General features: G+C 41.2%; 2 protein-coding genes across 16 annotated transcripts in view; one reads left to right on the top strand and one right to left on the bottom strand.

Annotated features, from left to right (window-relative positions):
- The window catches only part of DOP1A (DOP1 leucine zipper like protein A), a 132715-nt gene extending 121864 nt beyond the window's left edge, over positions 1-10851 (bottom strand). For all 11 annotated transcript variants that reach the window (XM_065911713.1, XM_065911712.1, XM_065911714.1 and 8 more), the window contains exon 1: positions 10735-10851. The gene's annotated coding sequence lies outside the window, so the exon portion shown is untranslated. The remainder of the gene's footprint in view (positions 1-10734) is intronic.
- Positions 10852-14189: 3338 nt separating this feature from the next.
- Positions 14190-22407, top strand: part of UBE3D (ubiquitin protein ligase E3D) — a 155058-nt gene continuing 146840 nt past the window's right edge. For all 5 annotated transcript variants that reach the window (XM_065911424.1, XM_065911425.1, XM_065911426.1 and 2 more), the window contains exon 1: positions 14190-14361. In XM_065911424.1, coding sequence (XP_065767496.1) covers positions 14285-14361 — 77 coding nt within the window. In that variant the 5' untranslated portion in view covers positions 14190-14284. The remainder of the gene's footprint in view (positions 14362-22407) is intronic.

The following is a 22407-nucleotide window of genomic DNA, read 5'->3' as shown; positions in this document are numbered from 1 at the left end:
CAGAACTTACTTTGTTTTACTGTAATTAAACTGTGACTCCCAGGGATGTTAATCCCTTTAATACGGTCTTTACCTATCATTTTAGCTTTTCCATTGCCAGCTCCGAGCAATGCTTGACCTATAGTAAGTAACCAATAAATACTAAAACCTGAATGACAGTAGAATATACTCAAGTGGTAAAAAGAATAAGTCTAACTGATTTAGAAAATGTTCCCAAAATATATCATGTGCAGAATAGTGTTTACAGAATGTGCCTGGTTGCTCAGTCATGTCTGACTCTTTGCGACCCCATGGACTATAGCCTGCTGGGTTCCTCTATCAATGAGATTCTCCAGGCAAGAATACTGGAGTGGGTTGCCATTTCCTTCTTCATGGGATCTTCCCAACCCAGGGATCAAACCTGGGTCTTTTATGTCTCCTGAATTGGCAGGCGGGTTCTAAACCTGCTACAAATATACTTAACAGGAAATGCACTCCAGTCCTATTAGTTCTGTCATCACTCAAAAACTACCAAGATTTGGTCAGAACAGAAAAATGCTTTATAAGTGGAATCTTTACTGTTTGAGCCACCAGGGAAACCTGTTTACACAGAAGGCTTCAATTTACACACACACACACACACACACACATACACACACACAAATGGGAAATGTATATTCAAATAATCTGCACACATTTGGCATAGCTTTGAAAGAACACATAAGAAAATAGTAAAGCTGATTATTTCCTGGAGGTCACATAGGAACTTGGGTGGATGGGCGCCAGGGAGAGGAAGACTTTTCACTGTATACTTTTTTAATACTTTTAAAATTATATGATTTATTCCCTGTTTGTGGCATTAAATAAGTTTAATTTTTTAAAAGGTACATGAATGAATAACATCCCAGAAGAACATCAAAGAGCAGCTGTGTCATATGTGACATTCCCCCTCCCCCTTCATCTCGTAAGAAACAAGAAAATCAAAATGAACAGACTCTGTAGCTTCAGTGTTACATGTGAATCTAGGGTCATCCCATCATTACCAAAGAACCATGGAGACTAAGAATTTTGTTGATAAAGTACTTGATCTGTTTAGTAATCTTCCAGTAGCATTTTAAGTTAATTTTTGAGTATTTGTTCTAAAAGCACAAACCATCTAAAAGTAAACATGTACGACTTATTACTCAGCAACATGTTCACACTAGCTTTACAAGACGCGGTAGCTAGCTTCCAACATGGCCCCCAGTGATCTTCAAGCTCTTGTGTAGTCTCCGCCCACTGCTGGCCTATATGAACAATAAATAGAACACTGCAGAAGTGAAAGATCAGGCCATAAAAGACACTGAGGCTTCTACCTTGATGTCTCTTGCATCACTTATTCTGGGACGGGCTGACCTTTATGCCAAGAGGACATTCAAGCAGCCCTGTGGGGAGGCCACTGTGGGGAAGAACTGAGGTTTCCCTTCAACAAGCAAAAAGAACTTCCCAGTATGTGGCTGAACCACTTTGGAAGGCCAATTAAAGCTTTAGATGACTGCAAACCTTTAAATGACTAGTTCTCAAGCCAGAACCTCAGAGACAAGTCATTCCCTTATCCCTCCTGAGCTGTATATTGTTGTTTTAAATCACTACATTTTGAGACATTATGTAGCAACAGAAAACTAACGTTTATTCTTAAATTAATAAATTCCTTTTTAAAATCACAACCTCTATTAACTTAGGACATTTTAAAAAGTAGTTACCAGGTCACATAAAATAGGCAGCCTCAAATTATAGAATCAGGTAGGCTTAGAGAATAATGCTTTGAAAACATATTTCCAATAAAATGCCAGTTGCCATTAAAAAAAAATCATGTTGCTAGAGCCCCTCATTCAGGTGAACTCTTGACTAAAAACTGGTGGTAACACTTATGGAACTGTGGTTTACAATATGGAAGTTACTGATTTATTTTTATTCCAAAAAGACAGACATTTTAACTTTAAAGAAAGTACTGTGTTTCTTTTTTTTTTCCCTCAGGAGAAAAATCTGCCAGGAAACTTTAAAACTTTTTTAAGATTTAAAGAAATCTCTGTCAGGAGACACACTGTTAACATCATTAAATGACCTTACTACCCAAAGCAATCTATAGAGTCAATGCAATCCCTATCACAATACCAATGGCATTTTTTACAGAACTAAAGCAAATAATTTTAAAGTTTGTATGGAAACACAGAAGACCTTGAGTGGCCAAAACAGTCTTAGGAAAGAACTGGGCTAGAGGAATCATGCTCCCTGACTTTATCCTATACTACAAAGATATAGCCATCAAAACAGTACGTTACTGGTATAAAATAAGACACATAGATCAGTGGAACAGAACTGAGAGCCCAGAAATGAACCTATGCATTTACAGTCAATCTATAACAAAAGAAGCAATAACATACAATGGAGAAAAGAATCTTTTCAAGAAGTGGTGCTTGGGAAACTGGATAGCTATATGGAAAAGAAAAAGAAAAAAGAACATTCTCATAACATTCTCATATATAAAAATAAACTCAAAATGGGTTAAAGACCTAAGTGTAACACTAGAAACCATAAAACTCCTAGAGGTCCTAGGCAGGACATTCTTTGACAAAAACTGTAGAAATATTTTTTTGCATCTGTCTCCAAAGGAAGCAAAAGCAAAAATAAACAAATGGGACCTAATGAAACTGAAAAGCTTTTGCACAGCAAAGGAAACCATCCACAAAATGAAGGCAAACTATGGACTAGGAGAAATTATTTGTAAATGATATAACAGATAAGGAGCTAATATCCAACACATATAAACAGCTCTTATGACATCAAGAAAAAACAACGCAGTTAAAAAATGGGCAGAAGAACTGACTAGACATTTTTCCAAACAGGAAATGCAGATGGTCAACAGGCACATAAAAAGATGTTCAACACTGCTAATCATCAGGGAAATGCAGATCAAAACCACAATGAGATTATCACTTCACTTCTGTAAAAATCACTTTCATCAAAAAGAACACAAATAATAAACACTGGTGAGGATATGGAGAAAAGGCAACCCTTATTCACTGTTGGTGGGAATGTAAATTCATACGGCCACTATGGAAAACAGAATGGAGGGTTCTCAAGAAACTAAAAACAGAACTACCAAATGACCCAGCAATTCCACTCCTGAGTATATATCTGCAAGAAACAAAACCACTAATTCAAAAAGATACATGTACCCCAATGTTCATAACAACATTTACAATTGCCAAGATATGGAAGCAACCTAAGTATTCATCAACAGGTAAATGGTTACAGAAGAAAGAAAAGCGTTATTTGCTCAGTCATCTCTGACTGTTTGTGACCCCATGGACTGTTAGCTGACAAATTTTTCTGTCCGTGGAATTCTCCAGGCAAGAATATTGAAGTGAGTAGCCATTACCTTCTTCAGGGGATCTTTCCCATCTAGGAATAGAACCCATGTCTCCTGCATTACAGACAGACTTTCTACCACCTGAGTCACTACGAAAGCCCTGGTTAAAGAAGATGTGCTATATATACATGATGGAGTATTACTCAGCCATAAAAAAAGAATGAAATTTTGTCATCTGCAGCAACATGGATGGATTTGGAGGGTGTTAGGCTAAGTGAAACAAGTCACAGAAAGACAATACTATATAGCACTTACAAGTGGAATCTATAAAACACAACAAACTAATGAATATAGCAAAATAGACGTCAACTCACAGATAGATAACTAATGGTTACCAGTGGGGAGAGGGGGAGGGGAGTGGCAATATAGGCAGGGGCAGGAAATTTAAGAGGTACAAGCTAGTATGTATGGCATAATCAACAAGGATTTATTGTACAATATGTAGAATATATTAAATATTTTAAAATAACTATCAATGGAACATAACTTTAAAAAATTGTGATTCACTATATCATGCACCTGTAACTTATGTAATATTATACATCAACACTACTTCAATAAAAAAATAGAAGTAAATACAAAAAAATTGAGACACATTGTAAGACATGGTAAGTGTGTATGAAAAGCCACTGAGTCAAGTGATAACTCATCATCATGCTGAATAAAAGCAAAAAGTCTAACTGCAGACTGGGGTGGCATTTGTGGTACTAAAAACATACACAATTCCAGGGAATTCCCTAGCAGTCTAGTGATTAGGACTCTGTACTTCCACTGCAAGGGGCACGGTTTGATCGCTGCTTGGGGAACTAAGATGCTGCATGCTGTGCAGTGCAGCCAAAAATGAATAAATAAAACAAAAAAAACCACTAAAACTCCAGCCATCTGGAAAATCTGATTGATGGCAATAACACATACCTTAAGAGTTTAAGGTAGCTTAGCTGATATTTTACAGTACCTTTTCATAATATAACAGCACAAACAAAACCAACTGGAAATGTAAGCGTACAACGGAGTTTACATGTATAATGGAGTTTACGTGTATAAAGCAAAGGATCAAGCCTGGTGCGCTTTTGTAGTTTTTCAGACTACAGTCAGCTGTCCCTTTGAAATGAGAACAGTTTATCTGCACTGCTTCCATTATGCTGTTTAATTTTATAGTATAGACTCAGGAAAGAAACTTCCTGCTTGGATGAAGGCTCTTTCATGAAATAAAAATATTCATCCAAAGTGCTCTTATCTTATTTTCAAATTGAGGTTGCACCCCAGAACTTTCGATTAACAGGAATCTGACCCCTGACTGAGCACCAAGTTACTGTACGTACTGACAAACCTAGTCTCACCAGTCAGGTAAATTAGTTTCTGGAAAACGGTAGTACCAAACTAAATAAGTCTATTTACCTGAATTTGTTGTTCATGAACACAAAATACTGGCAATTTAAACACTGAGTGCATCATATATATAGGTCTATGCCGGTAAATAACCTCAGCACGATGAGATACACAGTGTATTCTATACACTTGCCTTTTCTTGCCTTTTCATGTAAAATTCCATTGAAGAGGAGAATTTCTCATTATCTCAGAAGAAGAGAGGCTGGAAATGTCTTCTGAAAAATGGAAATATAAAGCTACAGCTCAAACAAGAAAACTGATGAGAGGAAGACGCAGAGGAGACAGCAGACTCTTACAAGTTTATTATCTCCTCTATTATTACAGGAGTTTTGCCAGATAAACACATTATTAACATTTCATCACTCCTGAATCAACAATCATCCGTTTGTCATATAGAAAGCTTTCGTTGGGGTGGTGTTTAGTTGCTAAGTCGTGTCCAACTCTTTTGCGACCCCATAGACTGTAGCCTACCAGGTTCCTCTGTTTGTGGGATTTCCCAGGCAAGAATACTGGAGTGGGTTGCCATTTTCTTCTCCAGGGGATCTCCTGAACCAGGGATAGAACCCACGTTTCCTGTATTAGCAGGCAGATTCTTTACCACTGAGCTACTAGGGAAACATCATAAAGGGCTTTAACTGGTTTTAAATTGAAATTTCTCTCTCTGTATTCAAAGGTTTATCCTAAAGCTAATGTACTATATTAACAAAAAGGCATTTTATTTATAAAATTAACATTACTAACATAAAGACATTTTTGAAGAAAGTTGACATCTAATTCAAGCATGATCATGTTTAACTTTAAAAACACAATACGAAGGCAAAACTAAGTGCACCTTTTAACTTGCAGTTGAGGCTTTATTTCCCAATTCTTTTACCTATAAAATTCTAAGGGATTCTCAGGCCCTGATTAAGCCAGGATCTCCCCAACTTAGCCCACCAATCAGAAGGGAGAAGATTTTATGGTGTCCAAGGACAGGGTTAAGTGACACTGAATCAGGGGAAGAAGTCATTCTCCTTCCTCCTTTTTCAGCTCCTCTGACTACTTCAGGATGTCTCAGATATCTGTTTTTTATTTATGGTGGTTACTTCAAGTTTCCTTTAAAAATTATGTTAATAATTCCTCTGATAAATATGAAGTAAGTATACAGAAAGTATTCATTGGAAGGAATGATGTTGAAGCTCCAATACTCTGGCCTCTTGATGCGAACAACTGACTCATTGGAAAAGACCCTGATGCTGAGAAAGATTGAAGGCAAAAGGAGAAGGGGTGGCCGAGGATGAATGAGATAGTTAGTAGCCATCACTGACTCAACGGACATGAATTTGAGCAAACTCCAGGAGATAGTGGAGGACAAAGAAGCCTGGCGTGCTGCCGTCCATGGAGTCACAGAGTCAGACAGACTTAACGACTGAACAACACAACAAATAACAGGATGTATACAGATAAGGGTCAAAAGTTTGAAGATGATATAAGAATGATTTAATCAAGTTTGAGAAATACTACACTTATCCATTTGGTCAACAAATATAAGTGCTTACCATGAGCATGCCATTGGTTTTGCCATTATGAAGGATAGAAAAAAATGTTCAAAGAAATGCAAATCTGAAAGTCAGAAAGAAGGCAAAAAAGATTCACAAAGTGGCACTTGACCTAGAACTTAATAGTTATGATTTACACATGCAGAAACAGGGAGAAATTCAAAGAGAACAAAGACATAACAATACAGGCCTGAGTGGTGAGTGACATGTTCCAAATCTTGACTGTGGTGGTGGGTGGTTAGATGAGTGTGTGGGTAATGTACACATAAAATCAGTGCACATTATTCCATGTAAATTTTTCCTTGGTAAGTGTGATACCTATCTTTGACCTATGCAATGAACAGTCACTGAGGCTTCAGGCTTGGATATCTTGGGGAATGGGAGGTAAACACAATAAAAGAAGGGAAAACACAATTCGGAGAAGGGGATCAAAAGTACTTACTTGCATATAATACATTTTCAATAAAAGCTGTACACTATCACACAAAAATAGTAGTCCATACGTCAACAGTACATGAACCAAGAACTTGAAGATGTAAAGGCTGTTTTTAGAAAAGGCAGAGGAACCAGAGATCAAATTGCCAACATCCGCTGGATCATAGAAAAAGCAAGAGAATTCCACAAAAACATCTGCCTCATTGACCACTAAAGCTTTTCACTATGAGGATTACAACAAACTGTGGAAAATTCTTAAAGAGATGGGAATACCAGACCACCTTACCAACCTTCTGAGAAATCTGTATGCAGGTCAAGAACCAATAGTCAGAACCGGATATGGAACGAGACTGGCTCCAAATTGGGAAATGAGTACGTCAAGGCTGTATTTCGTCACCCTACTTATTTAGTTTACATGCAAAGTACATCGTGTGAAATGCTGGGCTGGATGAATCACAACCTGGATCAAGATTTCAGGGAGAAATTATCAATAACCTCAGATAAGCAGATGACACCACCCTAATAGCAGAAAGCAAAGAGGAACTAAAAATAAAAAGCCTCTTGAAGGTAAAAGAGGAAAAGTGCAAAAGCTGGCTTGAAACTCAACATTCAAAAAACTAAGATTATGGCATCTGGTTCCATCACTTCATGGCAAACAGACGGGGAAAAAGTGGAAACAGTGACAGACTTTATTTTCTTGGTCTCTAAAATCACTGTGGACAGTGACTGCAGCCACGAAATTAAAAGATGCTTGTTCCTTGAAAGAATATCTATGACAAATCTAGATAATGCATTAAAAAGCAGAGACATCACTTTGCCAACAAAGGTCCGTCTAGTCAAAGCTATGGTTTTTCCAGTAGTCATGTATTCACGTGAGAGCTTGACCATAGAAGGTTGAATGCTGAAGAACTGATGCTTTCGAACTATTATGCTAGAGAAGACTCTTGAGTCCCTTGGGCTGAAAGGAGATCAAACCAGTCAATCATAAAGGAGATCAGTCCTGAATATTCATTGGAGGGACTGATACTGGAGCTCCAATACTTTGGCCACCTGATGCGAAGAGCTGGTTCACTGGAGAAGATCCTGATGCTGGGAAAGATTGAAGGTAGGAGGAGAAGGGGGCAACGGAGGGTGAGATGGTCGGATGGCATCGCTGACCCAATGGACAAGAGTCTGAGCAAACCCTGGGACATGCTGAAGGACAGGGAGGCCTGCTGTGCTGCAGCGCAGTCCACGGGGTCAGAGTCAGACTTGACTGAACTAGTGAACTACCACCACCATTCCTGCTCAAGAGTTTCTCCTCAGAAAGAGAACTGACAAAAATTACGGCCTGCCTACTAAAAACAAATGTACTGTTCCTCATCCCTTCAAACAAAAGAGCGCATTAACACATTAACAGTACTCAACCCTAACAAAGCACAGAAGCAGTCATGCTAGTTGTGTGCTACTGACACCGGACAGAATTTAGCAAAATACTTGCAGATTGTATTCAACACTTACATCTTGTTCCCAAGCCATTTAGAAATAACTGCCTTAGAATTTACATTGTAACCTTTAACTTTTTCCAGTGATCTAGCTCTTAAAGTTATTTAGTTACTAAGTACCTTTCAAGTGGTTTTTGTCACAGTTCATGGTTTTTAACAATACATGACTAGAAAGGGGAATCATCGTAAACTCAATGCCATTATCAAGTCTTGTCGAAACTTTATAATGCCACTCTTAATAAGATCAATAACTTAACCATAAAATCAAATTCCAAAATGAGGTAATTATAGTTATAGAGAAGCATCAACAGACCAGAAAAAAGAAGATGCCCTTCTGTCATAAATTAATGCATTAAAGCTCACAGTAGCCTATGTGAATCCTTGTTATAGTACTAAGGCAAGTAGACGTCTTTTGGTCTAGTGAGTTAGGATTTGATCTTCATGCTCTAGCAAGCTTAAGCTGAAGGCCATAAAAGCATATAATGTAGGAAATTTTAGAGAGGAAAGGGGACTCTGTTCAACTATAGTAATTTTCAAATGGGTATTCTATGTAATTATACTCCAGGAGATGTTAACATGTTGACCATGACAAAATTTGCTCTCTGGCCACGTAAATTTGAGAAATGCTTCGATAACCTTTCTCTGGAAGCTTCCATTATGGAAGTTTATGTGTGTATTAGTACAGTAGGGCTAGAAGTCTTATAGTTCTAAGAAGTCTTGTGGTTAAAAGCAAAAGAAGAGTTAAGCCTGATTTAAACCAATGTTCTTCCATATTGAGCTTGCCTGGTGGCTCACATGGTAAAGAATCTGCCTGCAGTGCAGAAGAACCAGGTTTGACCCCTGGGTTGGGAAGATCCTCTGGAGGAGGGCATGGCGACCCACTCCAGTATTCTTGCCTGGAGAATCCCTAAGGACAGAGGAGCCTGGTGGGCTCAGTCCAAGGTGTTGCAAAGATTTGGACACGACTGACCAGCTAAGCACAGCACATGCATGCTCCCTTATTATTTGCTACAGAACTCTGTTTGGAGGCAGTAAGAGTATTAACGGATTCAGAAGAGTGTTCAGGGAAAACAGTTTGGAAAACTCTGATTCTATGAAATTCTCTTAGGTGACGAAACTGAGGCCTAGAGAGATAATACCCGGTCAGCAGAACAAAGGTCTTGAATGAAATCTCTCCTTCCCAGGCCATAGAGTTCTTTACTGTAGTTTAACTACTCAATAGGACTTCTTTGACTGCATATAGTCAAACGTTTAATTAACAATATTTATTTTATATTTACGTTTTGGTTACAGTATTAATTTCCAGGTTTGTGTATTAAGTTAGGTAGTTTTACTTCTTACAGTCTAGTTTTTGGCTCCTAATAATCAGGGTCACCCTGAGATCAGCAACTGTTTACTAATTCCGGGGAATGATCTAGTTCTGAGCAGCTGAGAGCAATCATTTTAAAAGAAAGCATTTGTACTACAACTGGTTTTAATTTACTCTAGTTGTAACTTTTGTCAGCTCAAGGAAATCACCGTTATTTATCAGGTGAAGACTTAGCACATAAAACTGACGTGTAATCCACAGTAAAACACAAGACATAATGTCTACATCAAAACAGCCAACAACATCAAAACTGAGAGATCTTTGTTTTTCTACAGTTCAGGGCTTCCTTGTCAGGCAAAAACATAAGTTTCCTATCTTTTTTGTATTTATTTTAAAAAATGTTTTGACTGCTTTACAGTTTCCAAATCAGATTTTTCCCATCTTTCATTCTCAAACCCTACAGAACTCTATGGAAGTGTAGGAATAACCAAAACACAATGTACTTGGTTTTAAAAGAGTAGTTGTGAGTTACTCCCCTTCCCTCCCCTGGGTAGGCGAGAACGAAGGAGAACTAACAAGTGACTATTGTTATGGTGCAACTTTAAAAGGCTTGGGAATCAAAGGTGATGCCTGTTAACAACTTCCTTATGACTAATGTGACTTCCTCTAATAAACTTCTACACTCCTTTCCAGCCCCCACCCCCCACATGGACTATTAACCAGGGCGGGCATTCTCGTCTCTTCGATCATGAACCCCCCTAGACGCCAGAGACAGTACGATGATGCCTCGATTCCAACAAAGAAGTGAGTCCGCGCGATCTGCTCACACAGGTGCTACCGCCGCCGCAACCCCGCGTACCGCGCGCCCCCTGCGCAGGAGGCTCGGCCCGACGCCCGGACCCCGCCTCCGGCCCCCGGGGCCCCGGGCCGCCCTCGCGCCGCCGCCGCCGCCGCCGCCTGGCCCCGGCCCGCCAGTCCCGCCTTCACGGAAACCGCGGGGCGGCCGGCCGGCCGGCGGGTTTCGCGGCTTCCAGGCGGGGCTCGGGCGGCAACACCCCCGACGCTCCCGCAGCCGGACCCAACGGCCGTCCCAGAGGCTCAGGGACGAGCCCGGCCGAGGAGGCCGCTCCGGGCCGGAGGCCGCGGCCTCGCAGCCGCGCTGGGGGGACGGGGCGGGGACGCTGTTACCTGAGGGCTCGGCCGCTCCTGCCGGCGCCGCTCTCCTGGCAACCGCGGCAGCGACACGCAGGTCGGGAGCCGGACGGCCTAGTGACAGCTCCCAGCGTGCACCGCGCCCGCGCCCACGCCGGCGTCGACGTCCGCGGCCCTCCATCCCCGCCCCCGGTCCGTCCCGCGCCTCCCGGCGCTCGCGGGCGCCGCAGCGCCCTCAAGCGGACTGTCGCGGAAGCGGCCCATCGCCACCAATGAACGGGGTAGACCTGTAGCTGGTGTTTTCAAATTATTCGCCGGTGCCAGCCTCGTCAGGATGGGCGGAGAGATGGAAGGGATGCTAGGAGTTGAAAATAGCTTTAAAATATTCTTCAAGTAATGATTTAAGTATGTATTTAAATTGTTTAACCGATTCCTCAATATTTCATGTGAGGAACCCCACACCTAGAGAGGTTAAAAGACTTGGGAAGTTAGAAGACAAATAGTTGTTATCACATTAGGAGCTGTTCTGATTCTAGAACTCGAGAATCACGTAGTTTAAAAGGAGAAATGTACCCTGGTGCCTGAAATGTAGCGTCAAAAATGGTTTCTTTTGCAAATGTGTGACTATATATCAAATATAACAATTCTTAAAAATAAGCATCAATTGTGAAGAGAAAACTGCATTAAGAATGTTACATAGGGAATTCCCAGGTGGTATAGTGCTTAGGATGCTGCACTTTCACTGCCGTGATCCAAGTTCAATCTCTGGTCTGGGAACTAAGATACTGCACGAGGCCCGGTGCACAAGAAAAAAAGAAAGAAAGAAAAGAAAAAGAAAGAATGTTACATATTTCAATATAATATGTTAGTACTTAAGCACTTAATAGCCTTGAAAATTAAACATGGACGATAGGAGGAGCCAAAATAGTGGAGTGAAACAATAAATCAGTATATCATATACATTAGGAAGAGAAAAGAGTTTTGTTTAAGCCAAATTGATGACCATAGCCTGGGAGAGACAGACTGAAGAAGCACTTAAATTGTGTTCCACTGGACTGCAAAATGGGGGTGGATTATAAAGGCAGAAGGCCCCCAAATCATAAGATATTTGTCAAGAATTAGGATTGGAGCTGGCAAGAAGGGTGCTTGTTATGTAAGGGTTGACTAAGGTCTGAAATGGTTGCATTGTTACAAGAGGAGATCTTGAGACTATAGGTTTCCAACTGGCAGCTGCGAGCAGCAAGGCTCATGGTGTCCTTGGATGGGATACAGTTCAAAAAATTTCTCAGTAATACAAGCACGTGTCTGAAGCCATGTCCATGGTGGCCACCTGGCTCCATTTAGAATGTCTGAATACAGATACTCAAATTTTTAATGCATTTTTTTCTTTAATGGTTAAAGTAGATGTATGATGCCTTTTTTTTTTTTTTTTTTTGGCTATACCAGCCAGCACTTGGGATCTTAGTTCCCTGACCAGGGATTGAACCCGTGCTCACTGCAGTGGAAGCATGACTGGGCCGTCAGGGATATCTCCAGTGCATATTTAATAGGCCACAAATAAGCTGTTTTGGTTAGCCTAAAGTTCCAGTTAAATCATGTATAAGCAAACTTGTTTCTTAATATGTGAAATTTTCTTCCATCAAAACCATCATCTTTTGTCACCATTGAGATGAAGTAGCAGTAATCTTCTTTTAACTGTGCTGTTACCTTCATCCATGATTTTGAATTATTCTGATTGATACAGGAATTTGTGAGGCAAAACAATAAACTTTAACTCCAAATATGGATTTTAGAAAAAAGGTCTTAAAATAGTATATTTAGGGATATGACGGAGAAGGCAATGGCAACCCACTCCAGTGTTCTTGCCTGGAGAATCCCAGGGATGGGGGAGCCCGGTGGGCTGCCGTTTATGGGCTTCCCTGGTAGCTCAGCTGGTAAAGAATCCGCCTGCAATGCAGAGACCGTAGTTCAATCCCTGGGTCGGGAAGATCCCCTGGAAAAGGGACAGGCTACCCATCCCAGTATTCTTGGGTTTCCCTGGTGGCTCAGGTGGTAAAGAATCAGCTTGCAATGCGGGAGACCAGGTTTCGATGCCTCGGTTGGGAAGATCCCCTGCCATTTCCTTCTCCTCCCGGGTGGCTTGGTGGTAAAGAATCCTCTTGCAGTACAGAAGACGCAGGAGACGCCATGCGTGATCCCTAGTTCAGGAACACCCCCTGGAGGAGAGCGTGGCAACCCACTCCTGTATTCTCGTCTTGGAGAATCCCATGGACAGACGAGCCTGGCGGGCTACACTCCATGGGGTCACACAGAACCGGACATGACTTAAGCCGCTGAGCACGCACACATGCATATCTATTTCGTGGGGTCGCAGAGTCTGACATGACTGAACCACTAACACACACACACACACACATATATATGTGCTATCTTATTTCTGATGCTATACACTACACGTGTAAAACAGATAGCTAGTGGGAAGAGGCTGTATGGCACAGGGAGCTCGGCTCAGTTCTCTGTTATGACCGAGAGGGGTAGGACTGGGGGAAGACTCAAGAGGAAGCGGATATATATATATATGTATATATATGTATATAATATACATAGATACATAGATATACATATATAGAGATACGTATGATATATAGATATCATAGATATATAGATATATATGTATATATGTATATTTGTATACATATATATAGCCATACATATATGTATATGTATGTATACATACACACACACATAGCTGATTCAGGTTGTTGTTCAGCAGAAACTAACACAACGTTATAAAGTAATTATACTTCAATCAAGAAAATAAAACAGCACAAACAAAAAACACAGACTATTTGTTACTATGCATCATAATAATTATGAGAATAATAATCCTGTGCCTCATGATACCGAGCTTAAGCACACTCTCTTAGGCATAGACAACAGAGAAGGTCTCACATTTTTGCAACCCTCCTCATTGTGGAGCCATCTGGTCTAAACTGGGAAGCTGCAGCTCAGTCAGTCCTGGACGTTTGTTGCCTCAAGACAGAGGAGAACTATCAAACACAGACCAGGATTTAAGAAAACAGAACCAAAAACCAAGGAGGCTTTAGTTCATTAAAATAAAAGCAAAGTCAAGATAAAGTGTGCTTGGGGTGGGGAATTGGGCTCTAGACCCTGCTGGGGATAAATGCTTGCCTATACAGACCCCTCTCGTCCAGTCTCATCTCTCCCCAAGCTACCCAAAGCATGTTCTGGGGTCCGGCTTTGAAGGTCATTCCAGGGAGCCTGGTGCATCAAGTCGCGCCCTTAAGAAGCGGAGTGGGAGAACGGTTTGGCTTCCCCGTGCCCACCTTTCTCTGAGCTCTGACCCAAAGGCCGGCTTTGGAAGCGCTCGCGCTCTCTGATGGAGTCCTCGCGGCGGCGCGCTCTCCGCCCGGCAGGTGGCGCTGTGGGCTGGCGGGCACCCGAGCTCCGGGTCCTGGAGGCCCGCGCCGCCGCCTCCGCGGCCGCGGTTCCTGCTCGAGCCGCACGTGCAGCCGCTTTCCGGCCCCAGTGGCCGGGTCTCCAGAGCTCCCGGCTGAGCGCCCGCATGGCGGCGGTTGCGGCGGAGGCGCGCGTGTTCCTGGAGGTGCGGAGAAGGCTGCAGAGCGCGCTGCTGATCCTGGGGTAAGGCGGGCGGTGGAGTCTGGGTTCCCAGGCGCAGCCGAGCTCGCTTTGCCGCCGCCCCGGCCGGCTCCGCCTCCCTCGGAAGGATAGGGTTTTGAATTTCTTTTTTTCCACTTGCTTAGAGCGAGCCTCTGGGTTCCTCCAAGTGGAGTAGCCTCTCCACACATGCACACCGCGCGCCCCCGGTTCCCCACCCCGCCTCACCTTCTTCCCGGCTGGCAATCTCGGCATCACCCGGGGGCTTTCTAGAAATGCATAGTCTCAACCCCACAGCAGACCTGCTGAACGGAAACTTCACGATTCCCAGATTCAGATGCACATTAAAGTTTGAGGATCCCTAATGTGCAACACTTTTGACAGTGCCCCGTGCTTCCAGCAAAACAATGCAAAAAATACGTTGCCCCTTCGGGATCCTCGTTATCTGTTCTAATATGAGTATTTCCTGTTTTGTTAATATACTCCTTTTGTTGTTGTTTTGGTTTCTGCACAAGCTGTTCTCTATGCACAGGAACGCACGCACCCGTTCAATAAATATGTGTTCAGTGAACAGCTAGAAAAGGTTGCAGGCTTCTTATTGGAGCTCTTTTTCTTTCATATTCGTAATTCCAAGGAGAAATATGCAAAGGTTTAACTTGCTGTTCATTACACAGACAAAAAACTTTCAGGAAAAGTGTTCTTTTTTGTTTGGTGGTGTATGGTACCTCGACTGTTCCCTTGTGACCACTGTTTCAAGTAGAGTGAGTTAGATGTTAAAATCCTGAAAAATTTATTGCACAGAATCACTCTGAAGGTAAACTGCACTCTAATGCTTAGCTTTCTCTTTTCCTAAAACCAGCCAGGTACCTGGTGTAGTGGTTTTGGGTTTGGCAGAACTGGATTCAATCCTAACTTCTTCACCAGAGTAGAATCCTTTAATTTGATTTTTTTCAATTGTAAAATAAGGATTCTTTCTTTCTCTCTTTCTGCTGTGTGTCCTGCCTCTCCCTTTTTCAAATCACGAGTTCAAATAAGTGCTTCATGTCCAATTCAAATTCACCTTGTGAAGTTATTCTGAGCCCAAAACCTTAAGCAAAAGGAAACAAGACAACATCCTTACTTCCCCTCATCAAAGGGGCCCTCCATGGTTCCCCTGGATAACTCTCCCTTCTTTAAGCTAGTTAAGAAACCTAACTTTGCTGGACTCCTGCTTTGTCCCTGGTGGTCTGTTGAGCTTTATCACCAATCAATTGCCCCAACCCAAAAAGTAACCATTTTTCTAATTTCATTCAGGAAAGATCAGTTTGCCATTTCTTGACTCATACATAAATGGATTCATATAGCATGTACTTGTTTGTTTCCGGTTTCTTTTTTCTACTGTGTTTCTGAGATTCATGTTTCATTTATTAATATGTTATCACATGTATCAATAATCCATTTTTTTCTTGCCAAGTAGTTTTTCACTGTATGAATATATGACAATTCATTATCCATTCTTCTATTGCTGGATATTTTGTGTGTTCCTAAAGCCAGCTTACTAAGAATAAAACTTGTACATTGTTGTAAAAGTATTTGTGCTGGGTGGTAGGGTACGTGTTCAGATATGTCTGACTCTTTGTGGCCCCATTGATTGTAGCCCACCAGGCCATTCTGCCCATGAAGCTTTCCAGGCAGGAATACTGGAGCGGGTTGCCATTTCCTACTCCAGGAAATCTTCCTGACCCAGGGATCAAATCCACATCTCTTGTGTCTCCTGCATTGGCAGGCAGATTGTTTATAACTAGCACCATCTAGATGGCTTTACTTAATGGGAAACTATTCTCCAAAGCTGTTTATTTCAGTTTATACTCTAACCAGAAAAAAAATGAATTCCAACCAATTTACTTTCTTGTCTGCATTTAGTGTTGTCAGTTTTGGATTTTAACTATTCTAGTGGATTAGAGTAGTATCTCATTGTCATTTTAATTTGTATTTCCTTGATTAATAATATTGGGCACCTTTTCATTTGCTTCTTGGTCATTCATATATGTTCTTTGTCAAGTGTCTTCTACTGTCAGGTTGTCTTATTGTTGAATTTAAAGAGTTCTTTGTATAGTCTGGAAACAAGATCTTTTTCACTTGTGCCTGTGAGTATGAGAATATTCTCTCCCAGTCTGTAACTTATCTTTTAATTTTCTTAATAGTGTCTTTTGATGAACAGAAAGTCCTAATTATAGTGAAGTCCAGTTTACTGCGTCTTTTTTCTTTAATGATTAGTGTTTTTTGTGTCCTAAGAAATCTTTGCCCACCTCCAAGTCTTAAGACTTTTTCCTGTGTCTATTTTCTAGGAATTACGTTATTTTACTTTTTACATTTAGGTCTGTGATCACGTCAAATTAATTTTTGCATTTGACATCAGGTAGGTGTCAAAGTTTCTTTTTTTTTTTAAGGCTATCTCCAGTTGTTCCATCACCATTAATTAAATGGCTGTCATTTCTTTCATTAAAATAACTCAGTATCTTTGTCAGAAATCAGCCGACTACACTGTTTCCATGTTATGTCTTTTTTATCCTTTTACTCTCAACCTGTGTCTTTATATGTAAAATTTTAAAAACTAGTACTAAGTGGAGTTTAAAGAAATTCCATTATGACAATCTCTTTATTTTAATTGGAATTTTTAATCTATTTACAGTTAGTGTAAATGATATGATTTTTATTATTTTCCTAATCCTAAAATAAATGTTTCTAGCATCTCATCATTCATCAGGTGTGATAATTTTGACTTTTTGGAAGTCTGTTTGGTACATTGCATAATTCCTTTCTATTCCTACTTCACTCACGGTTTTCATCATGAATAGATATTGTGTTTTCTATAATGATTTCTGCATGTGATGGTCATATTTTTTTTCCCCTTTATTCTTTACATCTGTGAATTGCATTAGAAAAATCTATTTATGTTAAACCATCTTAGCATTCCTGGGATAAACCTTGGCCGTTCATTCATTAAATCCACAGATATTTACAGAGTTCCTATTCTAGGGCCCAACCTAAGATTTAAGGTGTGAGGTATACAGCTAGATGAAAATACAGCAAAGATGAAAGTATTTGCTCTCAATGAGCTTACAGTCTAATGGTGGCAAGAGGTGGGCCAAAAACACACAAATAAACACACAAGGCTTTAGAAAAAGTAAAACAGAAAAAGGGATAGGGGAAAAAAATTCCAACCCTTTATTCCAAATGAAAAACTAACGTTGGAGCAATAAACTGAAAGGGGAGATGTTTGGAACTGTATGATACCCACTGAGAGACCGTCATCCTCTGAGAGAACAGAAATAGGAAGGGGTGCTTGGTTCAGAGAGATGTGGGTGGGCCGGTGGAGGACACAGTAAAGGCTCTCTCCAGGAAATGGAGATGACCACCAGGAAATGACCTCCTCTCCAGGAAAACCAACCAACCAAACAAAAATCCCTCCTGATCTGCAGCGTTTATTGATTCCTGAGGTGTAAATACTTTCACCGTAGATGATGTCAAACTACCAAAGTCAAGTCAGTTGATTTGCGTAATACCTGAATTTTAACAACTGGCTCTAGTACATCACTGGGTCTTAGAGACCCTTGAAAGGACCCTAGCTTGGACTCAGTGAGATGTGAAGTCATTAGATAGTTTCAAGCAGTTTCTGGAAAAACACAAGAGAATAGTGACAAAAGCCTCACATATGAAAAGTGTGGGCAATTAGGGTCTCAAAAACTTTGTTTTGAAATAATCGTGAACTTGAGGGTAAGTTGCTGTCACTCTTGAATATTTTTTTACTCTGAATTTTCCTACAAATGAGAACATTCTCCTACACAACCAGGATGCAACTCTCAAAACTGGGAAATGTGTTACTGCCGTCTTATACTCTGACCTTAATCAGGTGTTTCAGTTGTTTACTTAATATCCGTAATAGCGAAGGAATCCAGTTCAGAGCGATGCACTGCATTCTCATGTTTTCTTCATCTTTTTCTGTCTAGAAGAGGTCCTTGGTTTTCCTTGATTCTAATGATACTGACAGCTTTGAAGATTCCAGCCCAGTTATTTTGTAGAATATCCCTCCATTTGGTTTTGTCTTATGTTTTCTCAAGATTAGGTTTAGGTTATGCATCTTTGGCAGGAATATCACAAAATTGATGCTGTATTCTCATTGCATCCTATCAGGTGACACATGATTTTGATTTGTTCAATTAAAGTTCATGTTAACTTTGAGAACTTAAATGAGGTGGTATCTGCCAGGCTTCTTCACCATTTCTTTTCTTTATCAATAAGTATTCATTGGAGAGCTTCTCTGAGAGTATGGAAATGCCCTGTCAGGTGACACATGATTTTGATTTGTTCAATTAAAGTTCATGTTAACTTTGAGAACTTAAATGAGGTGGTATCTGCCAGGCTTCTTCACCATTTGTTTTCATTATTAATAAGTATTCATTGGAGAGCTTCTCTGAGAGTATGGAAATGCCCTGTTCCTCATCATACTTTTACTTTATTCATTGATTGATGGATTGATTATTATTTTTAGTTGAAGTATAGTCACTCATTTATTCACACACATATCAGTATGTACCCATAATTCTGTTTCATTTTAGTGGGTTACTTTTTTTCTCAAATTACCACCAGATGTGGCCAGGGAAGTCCCTTCAAGATGATTTCTGTTTCTTTGCTTGTGTTTTTTATATTCTTTGATTTCTTCTTACTTAGTTGCATAGTAAGATATTCCAGGCTCAGGCTCATCTCATTCTTTTCTTGCCCCAACCTTGGATGTAGTTATTATTTCTAAGGAATGCTGTTTTGTTTGTTTCTTTTTTTTTTTCATTTGCAGTTAAGTGGGAAATGACTTTAGAAACCAAGATCTGGGTACAGAGTGTGCGCATTACTATTGGAGTGTCACTTCTGCCTCTAGTAGACAGAACTAGCCTGTGTATGGCATATGTATCATGTATATGTGTGTTTGTAAATATATCATAATACACCTGTATTTATTAACTTTACTTATTACATTGGTGCAAATGTAATTTTGGTTTTGGACTATGAATTTTATATCAAGTTGCTCAGTAGTGTCCGATTCTTTGTGACCCATGAACTATATGGTCCATGGATTCTCCAGGCCAGAATATTGGAGTGGGTAACCATTTTCTTTTCCAGGGGATCTTCTCAACCAAGGGATCAAAGCCAGGTCTCTTGCATTGCAGGCAGACCCTTTACCAGCTGAGCCACGAGGGAAGCCCAAGAATACTGAAGTGGGTAGCATTTTCCTTCTCCAGTGGATCTTCCTGACCCAGGAATCAAACCAGGGACTCCTGTATTGCAGGTGGATTCCTTACCAGCTGAACGACAGGGAAACCCTATAACTATAACCCTATAACTCAAGCACATATTGATTAATCAAAATAGGAATCATTGCAATCAATACATTTTTGCCAATGAGAAATAAATTTGTTTATTCCTGTAGGATAAGAATCTGTGCTTGGGCATTGAACACACTCTTGGAAAGCATTTTCTGCCTCCTGCTCATTGTGGAAGCATTTGCCCTGCAAAAAGTTGTTGAGATGCTTGAAGAAGTGGTAGTTGGTGTTGGCAAGAGTGCGTGAATACGGCAGATGAGACAAAACTTCGTAGACCAATCCGTTCAACTTTTGAAGCGTTGATTGTGTGATGTGCAGTCAGGCCTTGTTGTGAAGAAGAATGGGACCCTTTCTGCTGACCACTCCCTTTTGCAGGCATCACATCAGTTTGCTGAGCAGAGTTCTCAGATGTAATGGTTTCACCAGGACTCAGAAAGCTGTAGTGGCTCAAACAGGCAGCAGACCACCAAACAGTGGTGACCACTACCTTTTTTTAGTGCATGTTTGGCTTTGGGAGGTGCTTTGTAGCTTCTCCATCCAGCCATTGAGCTGGTCATCACCAGTTGTCGTATAAAATCCATTTTTTGTTGCATGTCGCAGTCCGATGGATAAATGGTTCATTGTGCATAGAATAAGACGACACTTCAAAACGATGATTTTTTTGATGTTTGGTCAGCTCATGAGGCACCCACTTATCGAGTTTTTTCACCTTTCCAGTTTGCTTCAAATGCTGAACGACTGTAGAGTGGTCGATGTTGAGTTGTTCAGCATCTCCTGAGGTTGTAAGAGGATCGATTTTGATGATGCTCTCAGCTGGTTGTTGTCAACTTCTGATGTCCAGCCACCGCGCTCCTCGTCTTCAAGGCTTGTCTCCTTTGCAAAACTTCTGGAACCACCAGTACACTGCATGATCATGAGCAGTTCCTGGGCCAAATATGTTGTTGATGTTGCAAGTTGTTTCCACTGCTTTACAACCCATTTAGAACTCAAATAAGAAAATCGCTGGAATTTGCTTTTTTTCTAGCATCATTTCCATAGTCTCATATAAATGTAAAATAAATAGCAAGTAATAAATCATTGGCAAAAAAAATAGACAAATGTGCATTAAAATGATATACAACAATCACATTTATTTAGAATGTAATCCAATGTCAAATAGCAAATTTTAGCACTGCAAAAGTGCAGGTACTTTCGCACTAACCTAATCTATGCATTGGAAATCATGACTTCACTCAAGTATTTCAGATTCTAGTCTACTGCCATAGGATCCCCTGTGGTTTTCTCCCTTCCCCTCTTTGTTCTCCCACAGCGCGAATCCTGGCTTCCACCACCCTCGTCCCGTGTATTAGTATACTCGGCCAGCTTCACTCTGGGCAGCGAGTTTTCCACTGGCACGCTTCCTCCTTCCCTTCCCTCCACTCTTTCTTGACACCCACCTCATCTGCTTGGCTCTGTTATGGACTGAAGGTTTGGATCCCTCAGAATTCATATGCTGAAGCCCCAAATCCCGATGCCAGGGTATTAGGAGATGGGGCCTGTGGGAGATAATTAGTTTTCAATGAGGTCATGAGGGTGGAGCCGCTATGAGGGGATTCGTATCTTTAGAGGAAGACACCCCAGCGCTTCCCATCCCTGCCAGATGAGGAGACGGAAGGCCAAGAGAGCAGAGTTTGTCAGCTTCTCGATCTTGAACTTCCCAGGCTCTGGAACCGTAAGAAATAAACGCTGTTTAAGCCGTCCATTCTGTGGTGAGTTGTTATGTCCTCCTGAGCAGACTAAGACGGGCTCGGAATCTCCCCGGCGAGACGGGGAACCCTTGCCGGGCGGCCCTCCTCCCGCTGGGTTTCTCCCATCTGCCCCAGGCCGCCCTGCTGCTCCCACCCTTGTGAAGATGCCCACCTTTCTCCGCCCTCTGTAACTGAACTTTTCAGGAAAGGGAGGGGGAACCAGAGACCTGGGAACCTGGTGGTTTCCTCCGAGACACTTCCAAGTGCCAACTGCACGGTCCAGCTCGAAAGTCACCGAGGTAACCAACTGGACAAGTTGTGTCTACTGAGCCGCGGTTGGCAGACATGGCCCATGAGCCAGATCTAATCTGTGGCCTGTTTTGGAACAGCCTGTGAGCTAAGAATGGATTTTATATTTTTTTTAAGGGTTGTTAAGAAAAAAAAAAGTAGACTGTGCCTCAGAGACCATGTATGATCTATAAAACCTGAATATTCACCATCTGGCCTTTAATATAGAAAGTTTTCTGACATCTGCTTTAGAGGATTATTATTTCTTAAACATCATTTCTGAAGACTAGACTTTTGACTAAGTTTGAGATTGTCTTCCCTGGAAAAGACTCAGTTTTTTGTTTTGGGGGTTTTTTTTTTAATAATTTTTTTTAATTTCTTTTTTAAATTCTTGACCTCGCCAAGCAGTATGCAGGATCTGACTAGGGAATGGACCCTCGCCCTTGGCAGCAAAAGCTCAGAGTCCTAACCACTGGACTGCCAGGGAATTCCCAAGACGCCAGTTCTTGATTCTGTATTGCCAACTAAGCACAGGTCCACATGCTTTGAAAAGGAACTAGCCATAAAATAATCTTACACTTTTCCAAGGCAAAATGGGCAGCCTGGCCAAGATTCACACCTGGACACAGGGTGTGACCTCTCTACTTGGATGACGTTCAGGCGGGTGGCTTCAGTGACACGGAGCCAATGGCCTGCTGCTG

The sequence above is a fragment of the Muntiacus reevesi genome, chromosome 19 (genome assembly GCF_963930625.1).
Source record: "Muntiacus reevesi chromosome 19, mMunRee1.1, whole genome shotgun sequence".
In the NCBI taxonomy this organism is placed as follows: domain Eukaryota; kingdom Metazoa; phylum Chordata; class Mammalia; order Artiodactyla; family Cervidae; genus Muntiacus; species Muntiacus reevesi.
This window is presented reverse-complemented; position numbering and strand designations above follow the sequence as displayed.